Below are 21,660 nucleotides of genomic sequence, written 5' to 3' on the forward strand. Positions count from 1 at the left end.
ATTTTATTTAATTTCATTTTTCATTTTTCAGAAAAGGCCTAGAACATCTAATCTGAGGTAACTGAAGCAGAGGTGTGCAATTACAGCTTTCTGAAAATGAAAGTCTCGGTGTGTTTGTGCTCCGCTTCTGCACCATGCCTGCCGATTTCACCAATCTCTTCCAGACTGGTGGTTTCCAGGTGCTCGGCACCAAGCAAACACAGAGGAAGATTTTCACGTTTCTCAGCTTTGAAGTTCTACCTTTCAACTGGCAGAAATACAATCCACTGTTGGGGTTATACATGTGATTATACAGAACTTAAAAAGAAGTCTGAGAGAAATATAGAAACGTAAGAGTGTTGCTAAGGTTGTCCATGCTCCTGGGACACACCTAAACCAATTTAGTTGTTTTTTAGGTCTTTCATGAGTAACCTCAGTTATAGCTGTGTCTTATGTAACCTTTTTCTCCATCTTGGTAACAACTTTAGCTATTTACATGCATTTTGGGCTGTAAAAATAGCACATTATTATTTACATGTTTAAGATTTAATCATTTTTGTCCAGCAGAGGAGATGAGTAAAACCCTTGCCCCAGTTTAAGGTGTATAATAAAAATCCAGGGTGACAGTGGGAGGAAAATAGTAGATTGGCCTCATGTTATTCAACACCACAATTGATGGGCAATAAAAGCCAATGATGTGAGGCGCTGTTCCACTTGACCTTCACTTTTACTAGTCTGAAATCTTCTCCTCACTTCTCGCAGGACTGTGACGAGCATTAAACAGAGGCCAAACCGCAACCCCTTGGTTATCAGTTTAATTGGATCAAACACAATTGCATCAGGTTGATTCCAGTGTAGTGAAATTTCACACCCTCTGTCTCCTCAAAAGATATGAAAAAAACTCAATATTATGTCTGCGTGTTTGTCTGAGTTGCAACCTAGATTTTCTAATGGTGTATTTGGAGCTCTGGCAGAGGTGGAAATAGAGTGGGGATGCTAGAAAAGTGTCCTGGCTCATATTTACACATTTCTCAAAGACCTTGACCTCTCAAGTATCCTTTGGTCCCCTGACATACAATTATTTTTCAATAGAAGAGATTCTCAGCACATATCAGTGAACCTCGGTGGCAGAAAGAGTGCTCTTGGCTGTTTCTACCCTTTTCTGTTTCTTTTTTTATGTGGACTTTTTACAAGTTGGATTTTGAGTGTTCTGATAAATGTCGTTTTTGATCAGATGGAATGCATTATTAATGCATTTGTGGCGTCTACTTTGATTTACCCCCCAATTAGCTTTAATGATGACCAGATGCTAACTCAAATGTCCTTTGAAAATGATAGGTTTCCTGAAACTGCGTCGGTTTAATATTTAAGTGGGATGGCTTTGTCTGATGAGCCTTGAGGGCAATAAAGTAGTCTGTTGAAAAACTAGTCTGCTGAAGCAGCTGTTTAGAAACAGCGTTATGGAATTCTCCTCTGAAACTAAGCTAACTGCTTATTACTGAGGTAGATTGAAAAAACAACACCAACACCACTGATGAATGACAATATATTTTGAAAAGCATAGCAAAAGTAGTTCATTTCTTGTATCAGAAAGTGGCTACCGCTAAAACTTTTTACGCTGTGTTGCATTTTGGAAGCTAACTACTGCAGATGGATTGTCTGCAGATTGTCTCTACAAAAGATGTGTATTAAATACCTTCACAGTCCCTCAGGGGTTGTCTGCCATTAAACCGGAAACCCAGTGACAGGCTAGACAAAGAGCACCTCATCAGAGGGTTCTTGTATTTTTTTTAAACTGAATTGTTTTGGCCTGCCCACTGAATTGCTTAACTAAATGACCACTCAGAGAGCACAGACCTCTGCCAAGGCCAAATGCCCTATCTGGCGATGTTAATGAAAGCAAAATGTAATTCACAGATCTGCCCTGTGATTCAAATCCGATTCAGAAGTTAATGGCTTCTTCCTTGGCCTGTGCTACAGCCCTCCACTCCCTCCACTAAAATTCTTGAAAATCGGCCTAGCAGTTTTTTACATAATCCTGCTGATTGACAGACAGACAAAAAAACAACCAAATCATCTGTAAACTGTGACTATGCATCTGTCGACTGTGACCTCAGATTGGTGCCTGTGTTTACGCTGAAACTGCAGGAACAGCAAAAGCGTGTGCAAGATCCTTCTCCCCACCAGTGTGTGTTATAATCCCCACTAAATGAAAGTGTGTAATTAGAAATAGCAACAGAGTTTGGTCCCGTGGACTCACGGTGATGAGGCGGGTGTAGTGTAAATCAGAAACTCATTATCTGGAGCAAAGTGAAACTAATTAACAAGGCTGCCATCACAGTCGTCCAACACTTTCCTAGGTCTAGTTATATAAGCGTCTCACTCTTTACCCCTGCATATATAATATGTGCGATGTGTTAACATCCCATCCTGAAAAAATCTCTGGACAGCTGGTGTGCTGTTGCTGATTTATTTTGGGGTAGCTGGATTCCTCTTTATGTCTTGGTGCCAATGACATACAGTTAAATTCTGCATCACACCTACTCTGGTCTCTGGCAGGTAAAGCGCTGGCTTCAGCTCATATTTACACATTTCTCAAAGACAGAAAGACCGTGACCTCTCAAGTATCCTTTGGTCCCCTGACATACAATTATTTTTCAATAGAAGAGATGCGCAGCACATATCAGTGAATCTCGGTGGCAGAAAGAGTGCTCTTGGCTGTTTCTACCCTTTTCTGTTTCTTTTTTTATGTGGACTTTTTACAAGTTGGATTTTGAGTGTTCTGATAAATGTCGTTTTTGATCAGATGGAATGCATTATAATGCGTCTACTTTGATTTACCCCCCAATTAGCTTTAATGATGACCAGATGCTAACTCAAATGTCCTTTGAAAATGATAGGTTTCCTGAAACTGTTATATAAGCGTCTCACTCTTTACCCCTGCATATATAATATGTGCGATGTGTTAACATCCCATCCTGAAAAAATCTCTGGACAGCTGGCTTGAGCTAACGCGTATACTAGGTGGAGCCTTCTCTTAACTCACAAAACATCATCGCTCCCAGTCACTTATGAACAATTCATTGAATGAAGTCCAGGGCCAGGGCTCATCCATTTAGCTACTCAACAAAGGGAGTTCTTTCTTGATCAGCGTAGAAGCTGCAGCTAATGCAAAATCTACTGGAAGAGCCTGGAAGAGGTAGCTCTTAGCATGCATCTCTCTGGAGAGATTACATGGTTCTTTAATGGATTTTCCATTCCTTTTCTGAACCATGATTACATCCATGGGATTTAGCCCAGCTTCTCCTCCTCTATTTGCTATTGATTTCCTCTGAAAGATTCTCCTCCTGGTCTGTCAATGGTTGATCCTTGTGTTTTCCATTAATGGTCTCTTAGTGCCCCTCCTGAAGTATTGACAAATGCTACACGAGACGGTAAGCTAGTAGGTGAATGTCTTCTGCTGTGTGCTGTCGCCATGTCACTTCTGGTTTAAACACACAAAGTCCTTCAGACTACCCAGAATCATGGGGCACAATGGTGGTATTTCTGAACAAAGCCTCCATAAAATGCCTTTGAAGTCACCCTTTGAGCATGCCCATACGTCTTTGTTTAAGACGTGTTAAGGTGTGAAACAAGGGGAACGTGCATCCTGGTAAGATTGCCCTGGCTATTGTTCGTCATAGCCTGTAGCTTATATAATTAGACAGTGGCACTTTCTCTGTCGTGAGAAGAAAAATTTAACAAACTGCGGGGGATTATTCTCTTCCTGTCCTCCCTGTGTGCTTTTCATGCTGCCTCAGGTTGAGGACTTCATGGTTGGATTGTCGTTTGAGGTGTCCTTGGTTCTCAGCTTCTTATAATAATCAGAGAGGCTGTGTTCGCCCAGATCACACAACTGTAATTAGAAATGGAGAAAATGTATCAGAGGATACCACAGAGGACAGCCTTTGGAACAGCACCCAACAGACAGAGAGAGACAGAGAGAGAGAGAGAGAGAGAGAGAGGATGGATAAGGAGAGGAGACAGGTGCATGCTTAGATATAAATGAGTCCTGGTGACACATGTATATACTGTAATGCAGCTACACATCAGGAAGTGATGGATGTGTGCGATTTCTAGTGTTTTCAGCCCAGTGGCAGCTCAGAGAAAGAAATGAGGGAAAAAATGCCAAAGTCAGGAAAAAAAGAAATAGAATCCTATTACGCGCAGAGCTCAGGAACTGGCTAGGCAAACTGACCATGTGAAACCCACCATTTTCGGGTTTTTTTTTTTGGTCACCCCCAAAATACACTTCAGTCATGGGAAAAGAGCAAGATCATTTCCGCAACAAGAGCTGCGATGCTTCTGCTGTAAATTGGTCTCTGTGTTAGAAAGGAGGGAGGGAATCTTTGGAGTGGGGAAGGGATGACTGAACGTGGAGATGAGCGACTCTGTGGTGGCTACAGATAGAGAGAGAGAGAGAGAGAATGGGGGAGTGAGAGAGAGAGAAGGACTAACACGTTAGTGAACTCCTGCCTTTCAATTTACATCACCATCCACAGTCACTTGATGTGTTCTAAAGCCCCCCACCCCCTTCGTTTCATGATTATGCTTGTGTCCTTTTCTGCATGCAAGACGTCTTCAGAAGCTGAACGGACCACTGCAGTAATTTTGTGTAAAAAAAAGCCCCTCTGTCCGCTATCCTCCGTGAACCGCGTGCCAGAGTCCCCCGCCCCCCCCCCCCCCCCCCCCCCCCCCAGGGCACGTGTCTTCCCCCGCAGATGTAATTGTGCCCTGCAGAAACAATCAGCCCCGGCCCAAACACAACATGCTAAATGAAAAATAGCAGTGCAAAATCTAACATGTTAATTTTGTGGCTAATTTTAAAGCCTGTGAAAGGCCCGAGGTGAGGTCAGAGCGCCCGGACCTTCCTCGCCCCATCTGAAGGCATTAGTGGGTGCCACGAAGGGCACTGCCTCTTTTTGACACAGGGGCCGCCTGCCTATTAATTCACCTTTCGCTGTAATGAGGGGCCATCTTACTTAATTCATCCGTGAATAATTTATGAGAACACAGGGCGCAGATCATTTCTACGCACCAGGCAACTCTCGGCAAACAGGCATAGTCTTACTGTCACTTGGCCCATACATATCCCGATAATATTTCCATTATTATCGCTTTTTTTTTCTCAAAAAAGAAAAGAATGCTGCAGTGTGCGCTGCAGAAAAGGTAATGTTATCTACATCTTTGTGTCTGCTGATAGAACTGGGAAGAGAGGGAGGAAGGTAGAGAGACATACAGACAGACAGACAGACAGACAGGCAACACAATACAACCATCACATTCAAAAAGCACAGCCAAGCTATTCAGATTGTTTAAAATGTACCTGACTTATCAGGCAAACAAAGAGGTATACGATCATTTTCCCAAACATGTCACGTATATATACAGTTAGGCTCATATGTTTTTGAACCCATGCATCCAACCTTTATAAGGACACCAATTTTCTTTGTGAATGAATAATGTATCATAAATAAATAAATGTTCTTACTTAAAATACAGGAATCATAAGTATTGGCACCCCTATGTTAAATTCCCATAGAGGCAGGCAGGTTTTTATTTTTAAAGGCCAGTTATTTAATGGATCCAGGGTACTATGCATCTTGATGAAGTTCCCTTGACCTTTGGAATTAAAATAGCCCCACATCATCACATACCCTTCACCATACCTAGAGATTGGCATAGTGTTATTTCAGTTAGCCTATTATGGTTATGGGACTTTGCAGACGCCTTTGTCCAAAGCGACACACAAATACAAAAAACAACATAATATTTAAAATATAACATGGAACAGATTTGAATGTTGGTCAAACTATAATAAGGAGAATAGCAATAATAAACAACAATGTCAATTCAATAAAAAAGCCTAATAAAATAAGCAATGAAAATGAGGGAAAAAGCAATAATAAACAATAGTGTCCATTCAATCAATAAAATAAAAAAAACAATGACATGGTAAGACTATATTAAGGAGAATAGCTATATATATATATATTAGCTGGTTTGATTTGCATTGAGATCAATGAGCAAAGAAATTAGGATCAATATCCAAAAGATGATTTTATATTCCTCTTTTTAGTCAACTTTAGCATGGGTTCAAAAACGTATGAGCCTAACTGTATATGTATGTATATACACATGTGCGTGTGTGTGTGTGTGTGTGTGTGTGTGTGTGTGTGTGTGTGTGTGTGTGATAGATAATATAGAGGCAATAGCCTCTATTATGCTGCAATAGGATATGACAGGATAACAAGAGGGAAAGGGATGATGCTGGCATGTAAATACAGGGGGTTATATATAACACTCCCCCGGTGCTATGGCAGAGTCGGGTCACTGTCACTGTCCTCGGCCCGTCCAGGTCGCCACAGATGCAGTTATTTATGGCAGCAGTTGAAGGAGAAGGGCGCGTGGAAATGGCGTAAGGTTCCCATGAAATGCCTTATTAGCTCCATTATGTCTCAGATGCAGATATTCAGATTCACAAGAAGGGGACGGGGGGGGGGGGGGGGGGGGGGGGCGGGGGGTTGTTTGCTACAGATCCCCTTTTTGTTACTCCATTGTTTGGTTGGTTGACCCATTTAAGCATTGCGGTGAGGCCAAAAACTGCAGCTTCAGCTGAAACAAACACCTCTAACAGCTCCGACAAGATGCCTTTGTTCAAATGTGGATGCGAAATGCATATTGTGTCCAGGGACACAAAAAGGGGACACATGCTCAGAAAATGCACACACACACACACACACACACACACACACACACACACACACACATATACACATACACACACACACACACACACACACACACACACACACACACACGCACGCACGCACGCACACACACATATACACATACACACACGCACACACACACACACACACACACACACACACACACACACACGCACGCACGCACACACACATATACACATACACACACGCACACAACCTTGTATTAAAGGAATTATCCGGAGTAAAATGCACTTTAGATCAATTTACGGATGATTGGGAGTACATACGTTGAGTTGATATCAAAATCATGTCATTCGGATGTGTTTTGAGAAAGTTTGATTTTACCGTTTTTAGTCAAAACTCGTTAGCGTGGAAGTGAGAAGGGCATATTATTTCGCGCTACAAAACGCTATTTTTATACCTCTTCTACAATTCCAAACAACATTAGACTTACGTGGTAGTGAGTAGAGGGTCCCAAAAGCCAAACCAAAGTATCCCGAGGTCTTTATGTGGTCGGATAGAGAGTCCAGAATGAATTTCATCAAGCCAGTACCTTTCCGGAAATGTTGCCATCTTTGCTGCCATCTTTAGGGAAAAGTCCGTAGGAGTCGATTGCCAAGTGTGGAGTAACTTCATTTCAATTTCAAAAGAAATACTGGACTATGTTTTAAAAAAAAAAAAACGGCGACGAAATTGTGAATTTTCAGAGCGTGTTACTCCCTATGGTTCCTCCACACTTGGCAATCGACTCCTACGGACTTTTCCCTAAAGATGGCAGCAAAGATGGCAACATTTCCGGAAAGGTACTGGCTTGATGAAATTCATTCTGGACTCTCTATCCGACCACATAAAGACCTCGGGATACTTTGGTTTGGCTTTAGGGACCCTCTACTCACTACCACGTAAGTCTAATGTTGTTTGGAACTGTAGAAGAGGTATAAAAATAGCGTTTTGTAGGCGAAATAATATGCCCTTCTCACTTCCACGCTAACGAGTTTTGACTAAAAACGGTAAAATCGAACTTTTTCAAAACACATCCGAATGACATGATTTTGATGTCAACTCAACGTATGTACTCCCAATCATCCGTAAAATTGATTCAAAGTGCATTTTACTCCGGATAATTCCTTTAATATATACTGTATGTTAAGTACCTATAACTCAGAATTGAACCAAGCAAATAACTCTTGGGCTGCTGCAGCAGCACAGCGGAATATTATGCACAACAAGCCCTACCTAGCAAGGAGCTTCCTCCCAGTATCTGCTAAAATGAGGAATTGATCATATGAAATTGATATTGATTACAATTAGCATTTATATTTGTTGTCAGAGAAGATTTTAGAACCACATAATCGGGTGTCTAGTCAGCTAGTTGCCTGGGCAACATTAAGTCCAGTAGAGAGGAAGAGAAAGAGGATGGACTACTGCATAGTCAGCCTCTATTCCATTATAGCATGTTTATTTAATGCATAAATGAAGTGGGTTTCTCTGAATGGTGGTATATTGGAGGTTTGTGCATTAAGGTACTTTGATTGGCACTATGAGGTCTCATTCTGGTGTATATTTACTTCATGCACCAAAGTGGCGCTTGACTGGACTCACTCCAATATTTATATGTGAGTTTTTCCTTTCCAGTGGCTGATTACATGGCTGTTGCATATAGAGTTAAACAGACCAACCAAGTGTGTGTTTACAAAGTTGTGAACAGAATGGTTTCTATACCACCTGACCTGACATACAAACATACACCACTCCAGTGTGGCACTCTCATATAGTGATTCCATTGCAACCCCACTGTGTAACTTCAAAACAGTGCTTCCAATATTCTAAAATGTAATAATGTGTTTCAAATGTTAATTGATTTCCTACCATTGAGACATTAAACTATTTTTAGTTCTGTCAAGATATCAATCAAAAGGTCCATACAGTAGAACAGTTCTGTTTACTTTTTACCCCCAGTTTCTCTATCAAAGGCAGTAGAAGGATTTGTCTTTGAACATAATATGCGAAGCCCCTACTGACAAAGTACTCAGAATGACTGTTTAGAATATGTGTTTACATGACTGTTAGTCCTTAAGATTTTCTTATCAAACATAACATCAAATGTTTAACCAGTTCCTCTCAATCTGAATTTTTGAATTTTCTATGAGATTGGGGTCGTTTGTTGTAGTTGAGGTGGTCACACGAGCCTGGTCAGGCTAGCAGTCAGAGTATTAATGGAATATTGGGCCCCATATAAGCATAAATGTAGGCAGTGAGCGACTGAGAGGGAAACCCCATAACACTTCAGTTATCAACAGATACCTTGAGTCAGATGAGGTGATCACTTCAGAAAAGATGCCCCTGTTCTTCAGCTGATAGGGTTCACTTTTCAGAACAAATTGTTATTCATGAAAATGTAATGCTTTCCAAAGTTGGTTGTCAGTGCAGTTTGAATGAGTTTTGTCACGAAGAAACATACTTACTATAAATATGCATATGATAAATTCATCTTTTAAAAAATACTCATTGGACAGTTGAGTGTTTTGTGAATGAGACATTTTATCAAAAGAATAAATACCTTTTCAGGTATAATCAGGACTTTTAGGCAAACATAAAATCTGCTTTTACTATATTTGTTTACAAACTGTTTAGTGGTCCATCCACTCGTAAAATGACTCGCCTGTAAAAGGCTTCTGGAGAGGCTGTTGATCCTAGATTTTTCAATCTCTACCAAACATGTCTTTACATGTGAATACGTACGGCTTCCTCTAAACAAAAAGTACTTTAATTCACCACCCATTTAATTTCAGGCAAAATGGAAAATTCAATGCCAGAAGCCCTTTCATTTGTGTACTGTATGTGGTTATGTCCTTCCTCTGCACTCGCACGCTTTGGTATGGAAATTGGACACAATACCATGGCAGCTAAAAGCGTCGTTGCTAGCTTTTCCATTAATGCTTGTTTTCAAGGATGACAGCGATTGTTCACGCGCACATAGTTCTCTAAGCTTGCCATCATTACCATCCCTGTATCCACTTGCCGAAGGTTCAGGGCGCAGGCCAGTGTTGTTTCACACAGCACAGACCTGTGGGTCAGGGCGGGCACCAGGGAAGAGAAAAGTGACTGCTAATTTAGTGTTTATTGGGTTCAGGGGTGAGGTCAGAAAAACACTGCTCTTGCTAGCTGGCCTGTAACATTTGCACCCAATCGCCATAAAGCTTAATGGATGGCTGGCTAACTAGCGTCTGATGGCAGGTGGCAATTGTATTATTATATATGATACAATAGAAATAATAATAAGTGTATTGTATTTTGATTGTATTCTGCTCCATTGTGTTGTATTGTAAATAATTCAACTACTCTCTCCTTTAAGTCTGTTGTGGACAAGACCAATAGGAATTCATGAATAGAGTAAATGACAGTGTTGTATTCTAGAGAGAGAGGGGCGGGCGTGGCGCTCGGGGGCATGTTCTGAGATGGAAGTGGGGAGCGGCTGATATGTTTATCAAAGCCCTGCCAACAAAACTGGGGCAGCCTGGAACTGGAGGCCAAACAAGTAATAGATGAGAGTTGTTACTCGGCACCATGACAACAAATCCAAGGCTTATTGCTCCCTGTGCATATGCAGCCTGCATATTGTACCCAAATTATCCTGCCTTACTAGTATTTGCCTAAGTCAGTTATGGCAAATAATTACGGTGTGAAACAGGATTATTCTGATCAAAACTTAATGTTTTTAACTTGAGGCATCCAAAATGCGTGTGACCAGTTCAACTTCAAGTAAAAGAACCGACAACTTTCAATCATGTTAATTTCTCTACTGCTATTATAGGGAGCAGTCTTAGTGACCTACCAACTAGCAAGTTCAGTGGAGCGTCACCCATGTCCTTTGGTCTGGACATATTCACCTCATGATGTGAATCCACAATATGTCTTGGTAGCTGGTAAAGAAAATAGATAAACTAAATAAATAAATAAATAAATAAAGTACTAAACTCAGAGCAATAACTAAAACATTACGCAAGTAAAGTGACATGTCATCAAATACACCACATGAATACATTTTTGGTTAGTTTGTATAATAGAAAAGACATACAGTTAGGTAAAAGCTTTATTATTGAGTTCTGACAAAGTGCTACCTTGTTTTGTTTTACGGCATCTAGGGGAGTCTTTAAAAGTTTAAATATTACATGTTTTGGGCCCTTGGCACTGTAGTGCCAGTGTCACTATATGAAACTGAAACTGATGTGCGAACGCTGTGTCACCATGGGAACATGTAGTCAAGTCATGTCCCTGACATAACAGGAGAGAGTGTAGATAACAGGATTGCTGTGTAGATCTGTGGATTCATACACCCAAAAGGAAACAGGTAAATAGCCAAACACGGTCAATAGAGGCATGCGCATTCCTCACACATGAATGGTTAAGCCGGAAAGCAAACGCGTTGCTGTAAGCAGGCTTAGGCTCATCTCAGGGTGTCGCTACTGTTCTCTCTCCTCAGTGGAAATGAGTGGAAATCCGGTGCGGTTTATCTGCTGTGATGTTTTACATGAGCGTAATTCTCTATGGCACCCATGCTGAGGTTCCATGAGAGAGGGAGGATATCATATTTCATGTCCTGGGGGGAAAAAAACGTAGAGTCACTGCAGCGAATGCTAAATCAGTGGTGTTGACTGGTGCTGTCCTTATGTTGTAATGCAGCGGCGTCTTTCCACCTTTTTTAAGCCTTACATTCACACTTATATTGATTTGACTACCTGTGTGTGTAGGAGTGGGAGTGTGTGTGGGAGTATGGGCTTCTACCTGTGCACCATGTAAGCCTCGAATATAGACATGTTCAGATAAGAACATGTTTTTCGTATTCAGGCATTGTGTTCCATTGCATTGTAATTCACTGTTTAATTTTACATAGAGACTAATGTGTTTTAATGAACTACAGCATGCTGCAATGTGCGAGAGCTTAACCAAATTAGTGTAAGTGTCATAACAGAGATATTTGTATCTGAAGCTCAGAAAAGAATGCATGAACTGTCAAATCTTTTCTTGGATATGAACTAGTTTATTGTCTTAACTCTTCTCAGATACTGACAGTTGTGTGATATGTCTATGCCACTAGTGTGATTCTGTGATGTATTCACATGATTTATTGAAAAAGCTTTCCTAAATTACACCAGATCAGAGCTTTCTTCAGTATTCTTTATTTACAAACAGCCATCATATATGCCACCAGAAATGTATCAGAGAGATATAGCACACCACAAAAGTAGAATATTAAAGGGTGGCTTTGTGTAGTTGCAAACCAACTAGCGCCTGCTTAAACATGCCCAAGAAATGACTGTGTTACACTAGAGTATAGAGTCCACCTTAGTGGTGAATCATTATATTTGATTCATCAGCTGTCTTGGTAAAACTTAGCTTTTGAGAATTTCAATTAAAATTGTATTAAAATACTTTCTTGGGCTGAGGAAACACATAGAATGTACCATATACATGCTTTCTACATGCCTATTGGATTTTAAATTAAACTTGTAAAGTCAGTACATCGATTAAATAACTCTTGACAATTGATTTAACAGCAAGCCAGTGTTTTTGTTTCTTGCTGTCTTGGCCAATTGTATGGATATGATTTTTTTTTTTCTTTTTTTTTTTAAAACTGTCATAGTTATGCGATAATTGAATTTAGTGGAGTGAAGCGAGAGGACCTGTGGGTTGGCTTTAAGTCCAACATTATTCCCAATTAAAGAAAAGCATATTGGACCCAGCAGTCTGAGATTTATGCTGGCATTCTGTTTAAGTCAGGTCTTATTGAGGTTTCCGTTTAATTATTTTTGCATGCAGTTGTGTCTGCTAGATCCCTTTTTGCGTTCAAGCCCAGGGGCATTGTTGTGTGTCATTTCTCCCGATTTTCAGTATATTATCATAATTTCTTCTTCTTTTTTTTTGTTTTCCATCTAAAAATTGTAATGATAATTGAGGCAGAGCAGAAGCCTGTGACAGACTGTTGCAGGTTGTTCTAAGAGCCTGTGACTGAGGCTACGTTTATACGGTGACGATGAAAAGAGAAGACGCAGAAGTGGTGCGTCTTCGCGTTTAGACGAGCATTCTCAGGGGGAAATCTTTGTTTATATGAAGACGCAAGAGTATGTGATATTCGATTGGATATGCATTCTAGACATTCTAATTTGACAGTTTAGCCAGAGAGGTAATCAAGGATCTTTGGTTTAGCCGTTTAGACGGAGACGCAACCCGGGTCGTCTTCAAAACTACACTCTGGAAGGAGTCTTCAGATTTTTGCGGGCAGGGTCGCCGTGTAAACGAAAGGCACTTATGATAAAATATTTTGTCGTCTTCCTTCGCAATCGTTCTCGTATAAACGGCCCCTGAGTCACTGAAATGGATTCAGCCCAGAGGTATCTGCAGAGATTTACCGTAGACATGTAGCTCCATCAACACCTTTTTTACCTCCTTCATTTTTAGTTCAGTTTCATTTTTAGCTCAGTTTTTTCATGTCATGTTGTGTTTTGGCCTGATGCGCCACCCGCCACCTATCTACTAATCACAGGTCAGTAGTGTTTCGGCATCCGGGTTGGCAACCTCGAGTCAGGGGCGAGGGGGATGGGATACACCTCTCTACAGTAATTTGAAAGTGATTGCAGTACCAGTTTTGGCCACAATCTTACATGTTCCTTTAAATATGCTCATGTATGTAGATAAAATAGTAGCTGTGAGAACTTAAAGGAAAAAAGTGATATACTGTAAATGTGATGCGAGCAGCGTGATATGAGTGAATTGTCAGTGAAGCAGGGCATGGGGAGAGATCCATTTCTACCGCATTAGTTCCTCGGTGAGTGTATTAACAATTACAGCCACAGGCGTTGGGTGTGTGCACTCTACAGAGCTTTTACACCCGCCAGTATTTCCGACTCTAGACAGTGGAGACATATGGGTTTGCCCCGTGGCACGATACCACCCGCACTTGAGAACAGAAAATCGAATGTGATATTCAGTGGGCAGGCCCCTAGAACTGCTCAACTTGGTGTCGAACTATAGTTTGGGCAAACTGGCAGCAGTCCATGGTTCTAGGACCTCTGCAGCCCACTTCATGACGCATGCCGTGTGGCTTTTAAAATGCTGTCCTTTCAGCATGGCCAACTCCTTAACACGGCCACATAGTTCAGTCTGTTGGCAGCGCGGGTCGGTCGGTGCGCTGTTTTTGTGAGAGGCTCGGGTAATTTCCATCTCTTGCCCCATTTGTTGTGATTTAATACACTGCTGTAGCCTGATGCAGCCGAAGCTCGGCAACAGGTTAGCAGGTTTCAAGAGCAGGTGTTGACCGCTCTGCCACCCTGGCGCCTTCCTGGGGGAAGGCTCGCCAGATAAGCTAATTTGATCCCCCTCACCTCCTCTGTTATCTCATTTAGAGCACGCTAGGTGCCAGGAATGACAGGTGGCACCGTGATAGCGACGTGGTGTGGAGGTTAAAGTTTAAAAGCTTTTTTAAATTGCGAAGGGTTGCCAAATTGATGAGACATAAAATCAGGCCAAGCACATAGAAAGATGGAGTCGTACATAATCTATGCCTAACTAAGTGCATGTAAAATGTGAAATGTGTAAGAAATGTAACCACATCCACATTTACTTATTTATGGCAAAATAGGTTTATCTTGTCAAATGTATGTTATAAAACTAGAATTGTGTTTAAACAGTGCATAAACTATGTCCTTATCGTATATGTGTGTAAGGATACTGTCGTTTTTTTTGTTCTTTCAGTCTTAAAACAACATCATGACATTAATTATGAAGGCACTGAGTAGTTCTGACTCAGAGACACTGATAAAGCAGTCGCTAAGAGGAGTCATGCAGAAGGCTTTCCTTTCCACTTGCCATTTCTGCCTTATGCACCGACACATCTTGGCAGGAGTCCGCTATCCATCAGCCATCAGCTGGCATGACGTCACAAACTAGCAAAAGTATTGTTGTCTCACAAACACTCTAAACTGACCCAAGATCTGATGAAAAACATGTAAATTATCTATCTATTCACCTGTCTTTTTTCTCTCTCTCTCTCTCTCTCTCTCTCTCTCTCTGTCTGTCTAACAGCTGGGACCACATACATCTTTGGAAAAGGAGGGGCTCTCATCACGTACACCTGGGCCCCCAACGAGCGGCCGAGCACGAGAGCGGACCGGCTAGCCGTGGGCTTCAGCACACAGCAGAGAGACGCCATCCTGGTGCAGGTGGAGAGCACCCAAGGCCTCGGAGACTACCTCCAGCTGCACATAGTGAGTACACTGTCTATTGGGTAACACTTTACTTTACAGTATCGACATAAGAGTGACATGGCACTGTCATGAACACATGACACTGTCATGACACATGAATCCTAACCTCTAACCCTAATCCTAATCCTAATTTGTTATGACAAAAACCGAATGTCACTTAATAACAGAAGCGTTGTGTCATAAAAGTTTATGACTTGTTTATGACACGTTCATGACAGTGTCATGTCACTCTTATATACTGTCAAGTAAAGTGTAACCGTCTATATGTCTATATGTTGTTTTGTATATTGTCAGTATTGTACTGCTAGAGTGAGACCATTGGCCTGAGCCAAATCCCTTATGTGTGCTAACTCACCTGGTTCTGATTCTTCTGAGTGCTGCTGGTCATCTCAAATAAGGCCCAGCAATCATGGGACTGATGTTATCACACAAACACTTTTGATTTGGTGGGTGAGGGAGAGTTTATGGATGGACAGCAAATACTGAGTCCAAATGGCTCAGGAATAGATGGGAGAGAGAAAAGCACATTTTTACAGTCATGTGGCGAAGTTTTCTGGGTCAGATAGACTAGAGGAGGCAGAGGAGTAGCTCTCCAGAAAAAGTCCTTAAGGCATGGCCTTATGTTAAGATATTAAATGACAATTGACCTTTGACCTGGTAATTGTATTTAAATTGAACACAAAATATATTGTGATTCCAGCAAAGTGTTCAGTACTAAGGAGCAATTTCTGTTACGATCACTGACTTTGATACTTTGACTTCCAATTTGTTTACAGCCAAAAAAAAATAGTTTAGGAAATTGCAAACTGTGTCTGTGCAAAATATGATATCCCCTGTTTCAGCCCATGAAGTGAAAGATCATTTGAGGCAGCTGATGGATCCCAACCAGGCTTCATTGCATGGATAGATGGTTGTGGGGATGGGGGGCAGAACAAAGACAGGTCAGATCAAGAAGGTCAGAAAGGAAAACAAACCATGCTATTTGTCTACCTGGAAAGGGTACACAAACATTTTGAAAAGAAATGGGATTCAATGTGGGATTTAGTCCAAAAAGAAAACACTAAGAACAGCAACATGCCTTCCCAGGAGTGGCCAGCCTGCCAGCATTTCCTCATGGACCAAGCATAAAATCATCCGGGAGCACTCGAATGGATCTTACGAAATCAAAATAAACAGCCCAAGACCTGCAGGCCTCTTTGGCCTCAGCTGAGGCCGGTTTTCATGACTCAGTCGAAAGAGGCTGGCCAAAAATGGGACACTGGGGAGAAAGTAAGCACTTATGCCAAACGCTCCAAGACTATCCCCAGGGCTATTGGCAGGATATATTGGACAGAGGAAGTAGACACTGAACCTTTAAGGTGACATGGGTTCAGTTAGGTTTAGTGCTGGGCAAATACATACAGTTAAACCAGCAGGGTACTCAAGAGAGCGTAGACCCCCTGCCAAGGCCAAAAGGCATATCACGCAATGTATAGCAAAACTGAAATTAAATTAGCTGAGCTGTCCCATGAGTCAGTTCCTGTCCAAAATGTTGTCTTCCTCAGGGCATGCTACACATTTTCACCAAGTTTCAAGAAACTTTCAAGTCTGGTAGTTTTTGGGTATCACTTTTGACCGACAGACAAACAAGCAAACAAACCACACCACACAACCTCAAGACATTGCCTCCTCAATGGAGGTAAAATGGTATGTTACATCAGGATCTGGACAATGTGACATACCTGTAAGGCTATTGTGTTTCCCTTTGTGTCCGTTTAACAGTACATTTCATGCTGCAGTCGTCTTTCTTTGCATTGCTATTTACAAGGATACAAGGATACAAGGAAGTTTATTGTCACATGCATATAGTTACTGGAAGTAAGAAATGCAGTGAAATTATGTCTGGTGTCAGCCTATTTGTGCATTAATGGGGGGGGGGGGGGGGTAAAGAGTGCAGTAGAAGAGGGGTTTAGTAGATTAAGTGGCAAGGGCTGCATAAAAAAGGTGGGGGAGGATTGGGATTGGGTGGGGGGCACCAACAAGGAGCACCCAAGAGCAAGTTTGCACACTGGTTAAGCACTGCCTGTTATATATATCTTTGGCTTCAACAAAGACATTTTCAGTTGGCTTTCTTCTCAGAAGAATAATTACTTTAGTTTACTCTTAATTACTTTGCAACATAAAACAAAGTAAAAAAGGAAATATTTCCCTCCAGAGGAAATTGCATGTTTTCTTAGAATATCAAGCATTTGCCCATAAGACTGGCGCTAAACAAAAACACCACTCTGCTCCAGTGCCATCCACATCAGCATATATTGTCTCTATCTCTATTTATGTTTTCTGAAACTACACTGAAGTGGAGTTTGCAGTGTCATTAGGCATGACAGAGTCAGATCAAAAGTAAGCCATCCTTCTGTGTTTAAAACACATAAGGCCTACAATATCCTATTTACATTGCCACTATGGGCTGTATGAGGGTACAGTATGGATTTGTGAGTGTGTCTATTGACACCATAGAATACAGACTATTGTACATTATCGGTCTACAGTCCATATGCCATTGAGTCAGTCCACATGAAGTGTTAACTGTCTGAGGAACAGAAATCGTTTTCTGGCATTTCATAACCCTCTTCAGTCTACACATTTGTATTCTAGATAGATAGATAGATAGATAGATACTTTATTGATCCCCAGGGGAAATTCAAGTCTGTCAAGCTACAGCCATGAAAACCACAGAAAAAGTCTTGTGTTTTATTGCACTATGCATAAGTGTTCACCAGAGAATGCTGGAGTACTGTGTAAATGGCATGAAGACATGTCAGATTTGAACTGCTGTGTAAATCGCATGAAGGCATGTCAGATTTGAACTGCTCTGGTTCAAACATATTGACTGGACTCACTGCTAAGTGAGTACCGCAGATCTAAGTGCCTAGGAACTGCTGTTGCCCACCTACAGAAATAAGGTTCTTTGTCTTAAGAACAGCTAGTGTGACAGATAAACCGTCGAGAGGGAGGGGGTTGGGGGACACAAACTGGCCATTGCGGCACTTTTTTTTCTCTCTGGTGAAGATAGGGATTTCACAGGCCTGACGGAATTTGATCATAGGTTTGAGCTATCGTTCATTTTCTCATATAATCCAGCTGGTCGAGAACAAGACAGCGGCAGGAAATTGCTGTCACCCCTAAGCCGATCTCTCTCAGATGTCCTCTCCTCGAGTCCAGGCAGCTCACAAGCCAAACGATGGTGCGGTTTCTTATTACCGCGGAGTTTGTGAGAACACAACACTGTGGCAGAGTCCCTGTCGGTAACCGTGTGCCTCGCAGGAGCAGCGATGGTTACCGGTGCGGAATTGAGAGAAGAAAGGGGCCTCGTTGGTATTCCTGGCTGGCCGCGTGCTGTATCGATCTAGACGCAGAGGGTCCGGCTTCATCCGTCTTTGAAGCAGGTGGAATGAGGGAGCGCCCGAGATGCACCACCCCTCCTGTCAGTGTCACTGTGATGGATTAATGGAGCTTTCGGTGCAGCCGCGGCAGAGCGCGCGACCCCTGGCCAAAAGGGAAGGAATTGAACGGACGTGTGCGGGCACCTCTGCGCGACCCCCGTGTTTCCAACACCTGTAAGGCCGTTGGCCCGTGCTTGGGCAGGCACTGTCCATCCACAAACGGCAGTCTTGGCAGAGGGAAGTGTATTGGGTACTTTTTTCGAGGACATCCGCAAAGCTGTCAAGCCCAGTCCATGACATTCCACTTCGGAATTCAATTACTCTCTTCACCACAGCAACAAAGGTTGTTTTTCTTCCAGTGAATTGTCATCACAAATGCTAGGGGTTTGCATGCATACAAGGAAAGGTGTGTTTATCAATATTGCGTATCTACAGTATGTGCGTATTGAACGCATATTGCTTTTATAAATAAAAAAAAATGCTGTCTTTTCATGTAATGGAGGACAAAAAAAAAAACCGTGTCTGCCACTCCCTGGGTGTACAAGAGGGAGAAAGTGCACAGTTATCTCTCCACTTTTCCTTCTCTGCATTCTCTTGCCTCTGCTTTTCTTCCTCCTGGTCTCCATTGTGCCTATTGTCAGAGTGGCGCTGCTAACTGCGGGGAGATAACGGGAGGGTGGAGAAGGAGGTTTAGCTGGAGCAGAGGGCCCATTTAGGATTACGGAGCGCGCTTGGTGTGCAAGGCAGTACAATGGCACCGTCGGCTAACAGATCTCCAAAGCATAACACTTGATGACAAACTCGGAGATAATTTGATGCACATCCTGCGGAAAAGACAAAAGAGCTGGGCTGATGAGGAATTAAAGAGCTGGAACCCGTCCCGGCATAATTAGCTGAGCCCACCCGTCTGTTTGATTAATACTCAGATGAAATTAGCCTCCCCTCAGCCGTGGCACTCTGTAAATGTGCTCCATTAGGCTAGTTAGTCTGCACACAATGGCAGAGGCTATCTCAGTGGGTCAAAAGGCAAGGGCAGAGCGGCCATGCACGTATGAACATGACCGGCTGGCCGGCGCGCATGTGTGTGTGTGTGTGTGTGAGCACAAAAGGCAGGCTGGTGTGGTGCAGGCTTTGTGTCTTTGGTCCCCTGAGTGCTGGGATGACTTCCGGAGTCTTATCCCCGAATCGCTGCGCCCAGCGACGGTGACGATCTCATAAGCCCTCGCACCTCTGGTGCAGCCTGGCAGTCGTAAGCATCACCACGCAGCAGGAGAGGAGGGAAAGAGGCGGGAGAGGAGGGAGAGAGAGAGAGAGAGAGAGAGGAGGAGAGGAGGGAGAGAGAGAGGAGGAGAGGAGGGAGAGAGAGAGAGGGAGAGAGGAGGGAGAGAGAGAGAGAGGAGAGAGGAGGGAGAGAGAGAGAGAGGAGAGAGAGAGGAGGAGAGGAGGGAGAGAGAGAGAGAGAGAGAGAGGAGGAGAGGAAGGAGAGCGAGAGAGGTGGGAGAGGCTCAGGGGTCGCTACCCAAGCGAGTGAGGGAGCGGACGCGGGGCAGGCAGGCGAGGCTCAGCCTCAGTGGCGTGCGCACCTCACGTTTGACTCGTGGAGGACTCGGGCCGTGAAGCAGATGCCAGGGGCGGCCGCTGCCCCCAGGGGAAATCAGTCTTTTTAGTAATGTGTATCCCCTGGACAGATGTGGCATGATTAAAAGACGGAGGGGAAATCTGTCAAAAGGCGGTGCCTGGCACCATAATTACACCAGCACCTGCTCTGGAAGAGAGTGGCCTCTCGCCATGGGAAGGCATCTCATACAGCACATATAGTGCACCTCTCTTCCCTCCCTCTGTCATCCATCTATCCAGACTGATGTGTGGATAGATAGATGGATGAGTGATTGATACAGTAGGTAGGTTTCTCTAACTTCTTGGTTTCTTCTTAAAGTTTATTTTCATGGTACATCTGAGGAATACTGTGAGAGCCCCAGTAAGCTCATCATTAAAGCATTACCAACTGATCAGTTAACCTACTGATATCATATCCTTTATACTGTAGATCTGGTTTGAATTGCCAGTGGAATTGTAAGTATAAACACTTACAAAAGACTCAGTATGCAGCATCATGACATTCTGTTCCTACCTGTCATAATATTGCACATGTGAGAGGTGGATTTAGCATGCTGGCTTTACTGTTATAATATTCCCTTTATTGCTGTCTCATTGACAGTAATAATAAGTAGCTGGAGATTATACGTATTTAATTAATCATAAAGTTGTTTTGATCATTTGTTAATCAGAAAAATCCTTGAGTCTAGCAGTATTGTGAATGTATTGAGAATGTATGAGCTTTTATCCTGTTTACAATATAAGAGACTTCCGTTAGAGCCTCTTCCTTCCTGAATATTGTATGGGGTTTCCACTGATCTGTTCTTTCACTGAGTGCAAGAATGCATTTGTTGATGTTCTGTAGTGAAGGGGACAAGTGAGGGGGATTTGAGTCTAAAATGGTGGTGTCTCTGATGGTGGTTCATCCTACGGACATTATAGGGTTATAGCACAGCGCTGTGTCCTGATTTGGCATTATATATGAATTTTAGTTCCTTATTATTTTAGTGGCATTCCTTTTATTAACAAAAACATTTCGACCTTTTTTTAAGAAACTTTACATCCCACAGTTGTAAACACCAAAACAGGCATGCATACACCATGTAAATTTCTGATGCAATAGGAATGAAAATGTCTTCTTCACAGAGCCTTGGAAATTACATATTGTTGTGCCTTCCCTTTAGAATCCACTTTAGAGGACCAAAATAGAAATGCAGTGTAATCCAAAGGGCTCTGGATCCATTTGCTTTTCATTAGGGATTTGCCAAAAAATGTTAAACACATAAAAAATGATGCACTCATATTTTCATACCATGTTTTATGTACAGAAAATACCAGATAAAGTTACTTCACCACATCAATCACTTGGAAATAGAGGTTAATTGGTGTAAACAGTGGCCTCATAAAACCATTTCTGGCATTAAATCACAATAAAAATGTTATTGATATAGCACTTTTGAAAATGTGCTTCAGAGTGCTTTCCACTCCCATTTGATTGACTAAACAATATGCAAAAAATCCATAAAATGGAGGAAAATAAAAAAAAAAATTAACAAGCTATCGAATGGGAGCTGACTGCATAAGGGACCCTAGAAGTGTAGGCACTGTTGTTTTGATATATTTTATGTT

General features: G+C 42.3%; 1 protein-coding gene across 13 annotated transcripts in view; it reads left to right on the top strand.

Annotated features, from left to right (window-relative positions):
• The window catches only part of nrxn2a (neurexin 2a), a 207,242-nt gene that overhangs the window by 161,747 nt on the left and 23,835 nt on the right, over window positions 1-21,660 (top strand). For all 13 annotated transcript variants that reach the window (XM_042092085.1, XM_042092094.1, XM_042092095.1 and 10 more), the window contains one exon: window positions 14,832-15,013. In XM_042092085.1, coding sequence (XP_041948019.1) covers window positions 14,832-15,013 — 182 coding nt within the window. The remainder of the gene's footprint in view (window positions 1-14,831; window positions 15,014-21,660) is intronic.

Source organism: Alosa sapidissima, chromosome 5 (assembly GCF_018492685.1).
Source record: "Alosa sapidissima isolate fAloSap1 chromosome 5, fAloSap1.pri, whole genome shotgun sequence".
Taxonomy (NCBI): domain Eukaryota; kingdom Metazoa; phylum Chordata; class Actinopteri; order Clupeiformes; family Clupeidae; genus Alosa; species Alosa sapidissima.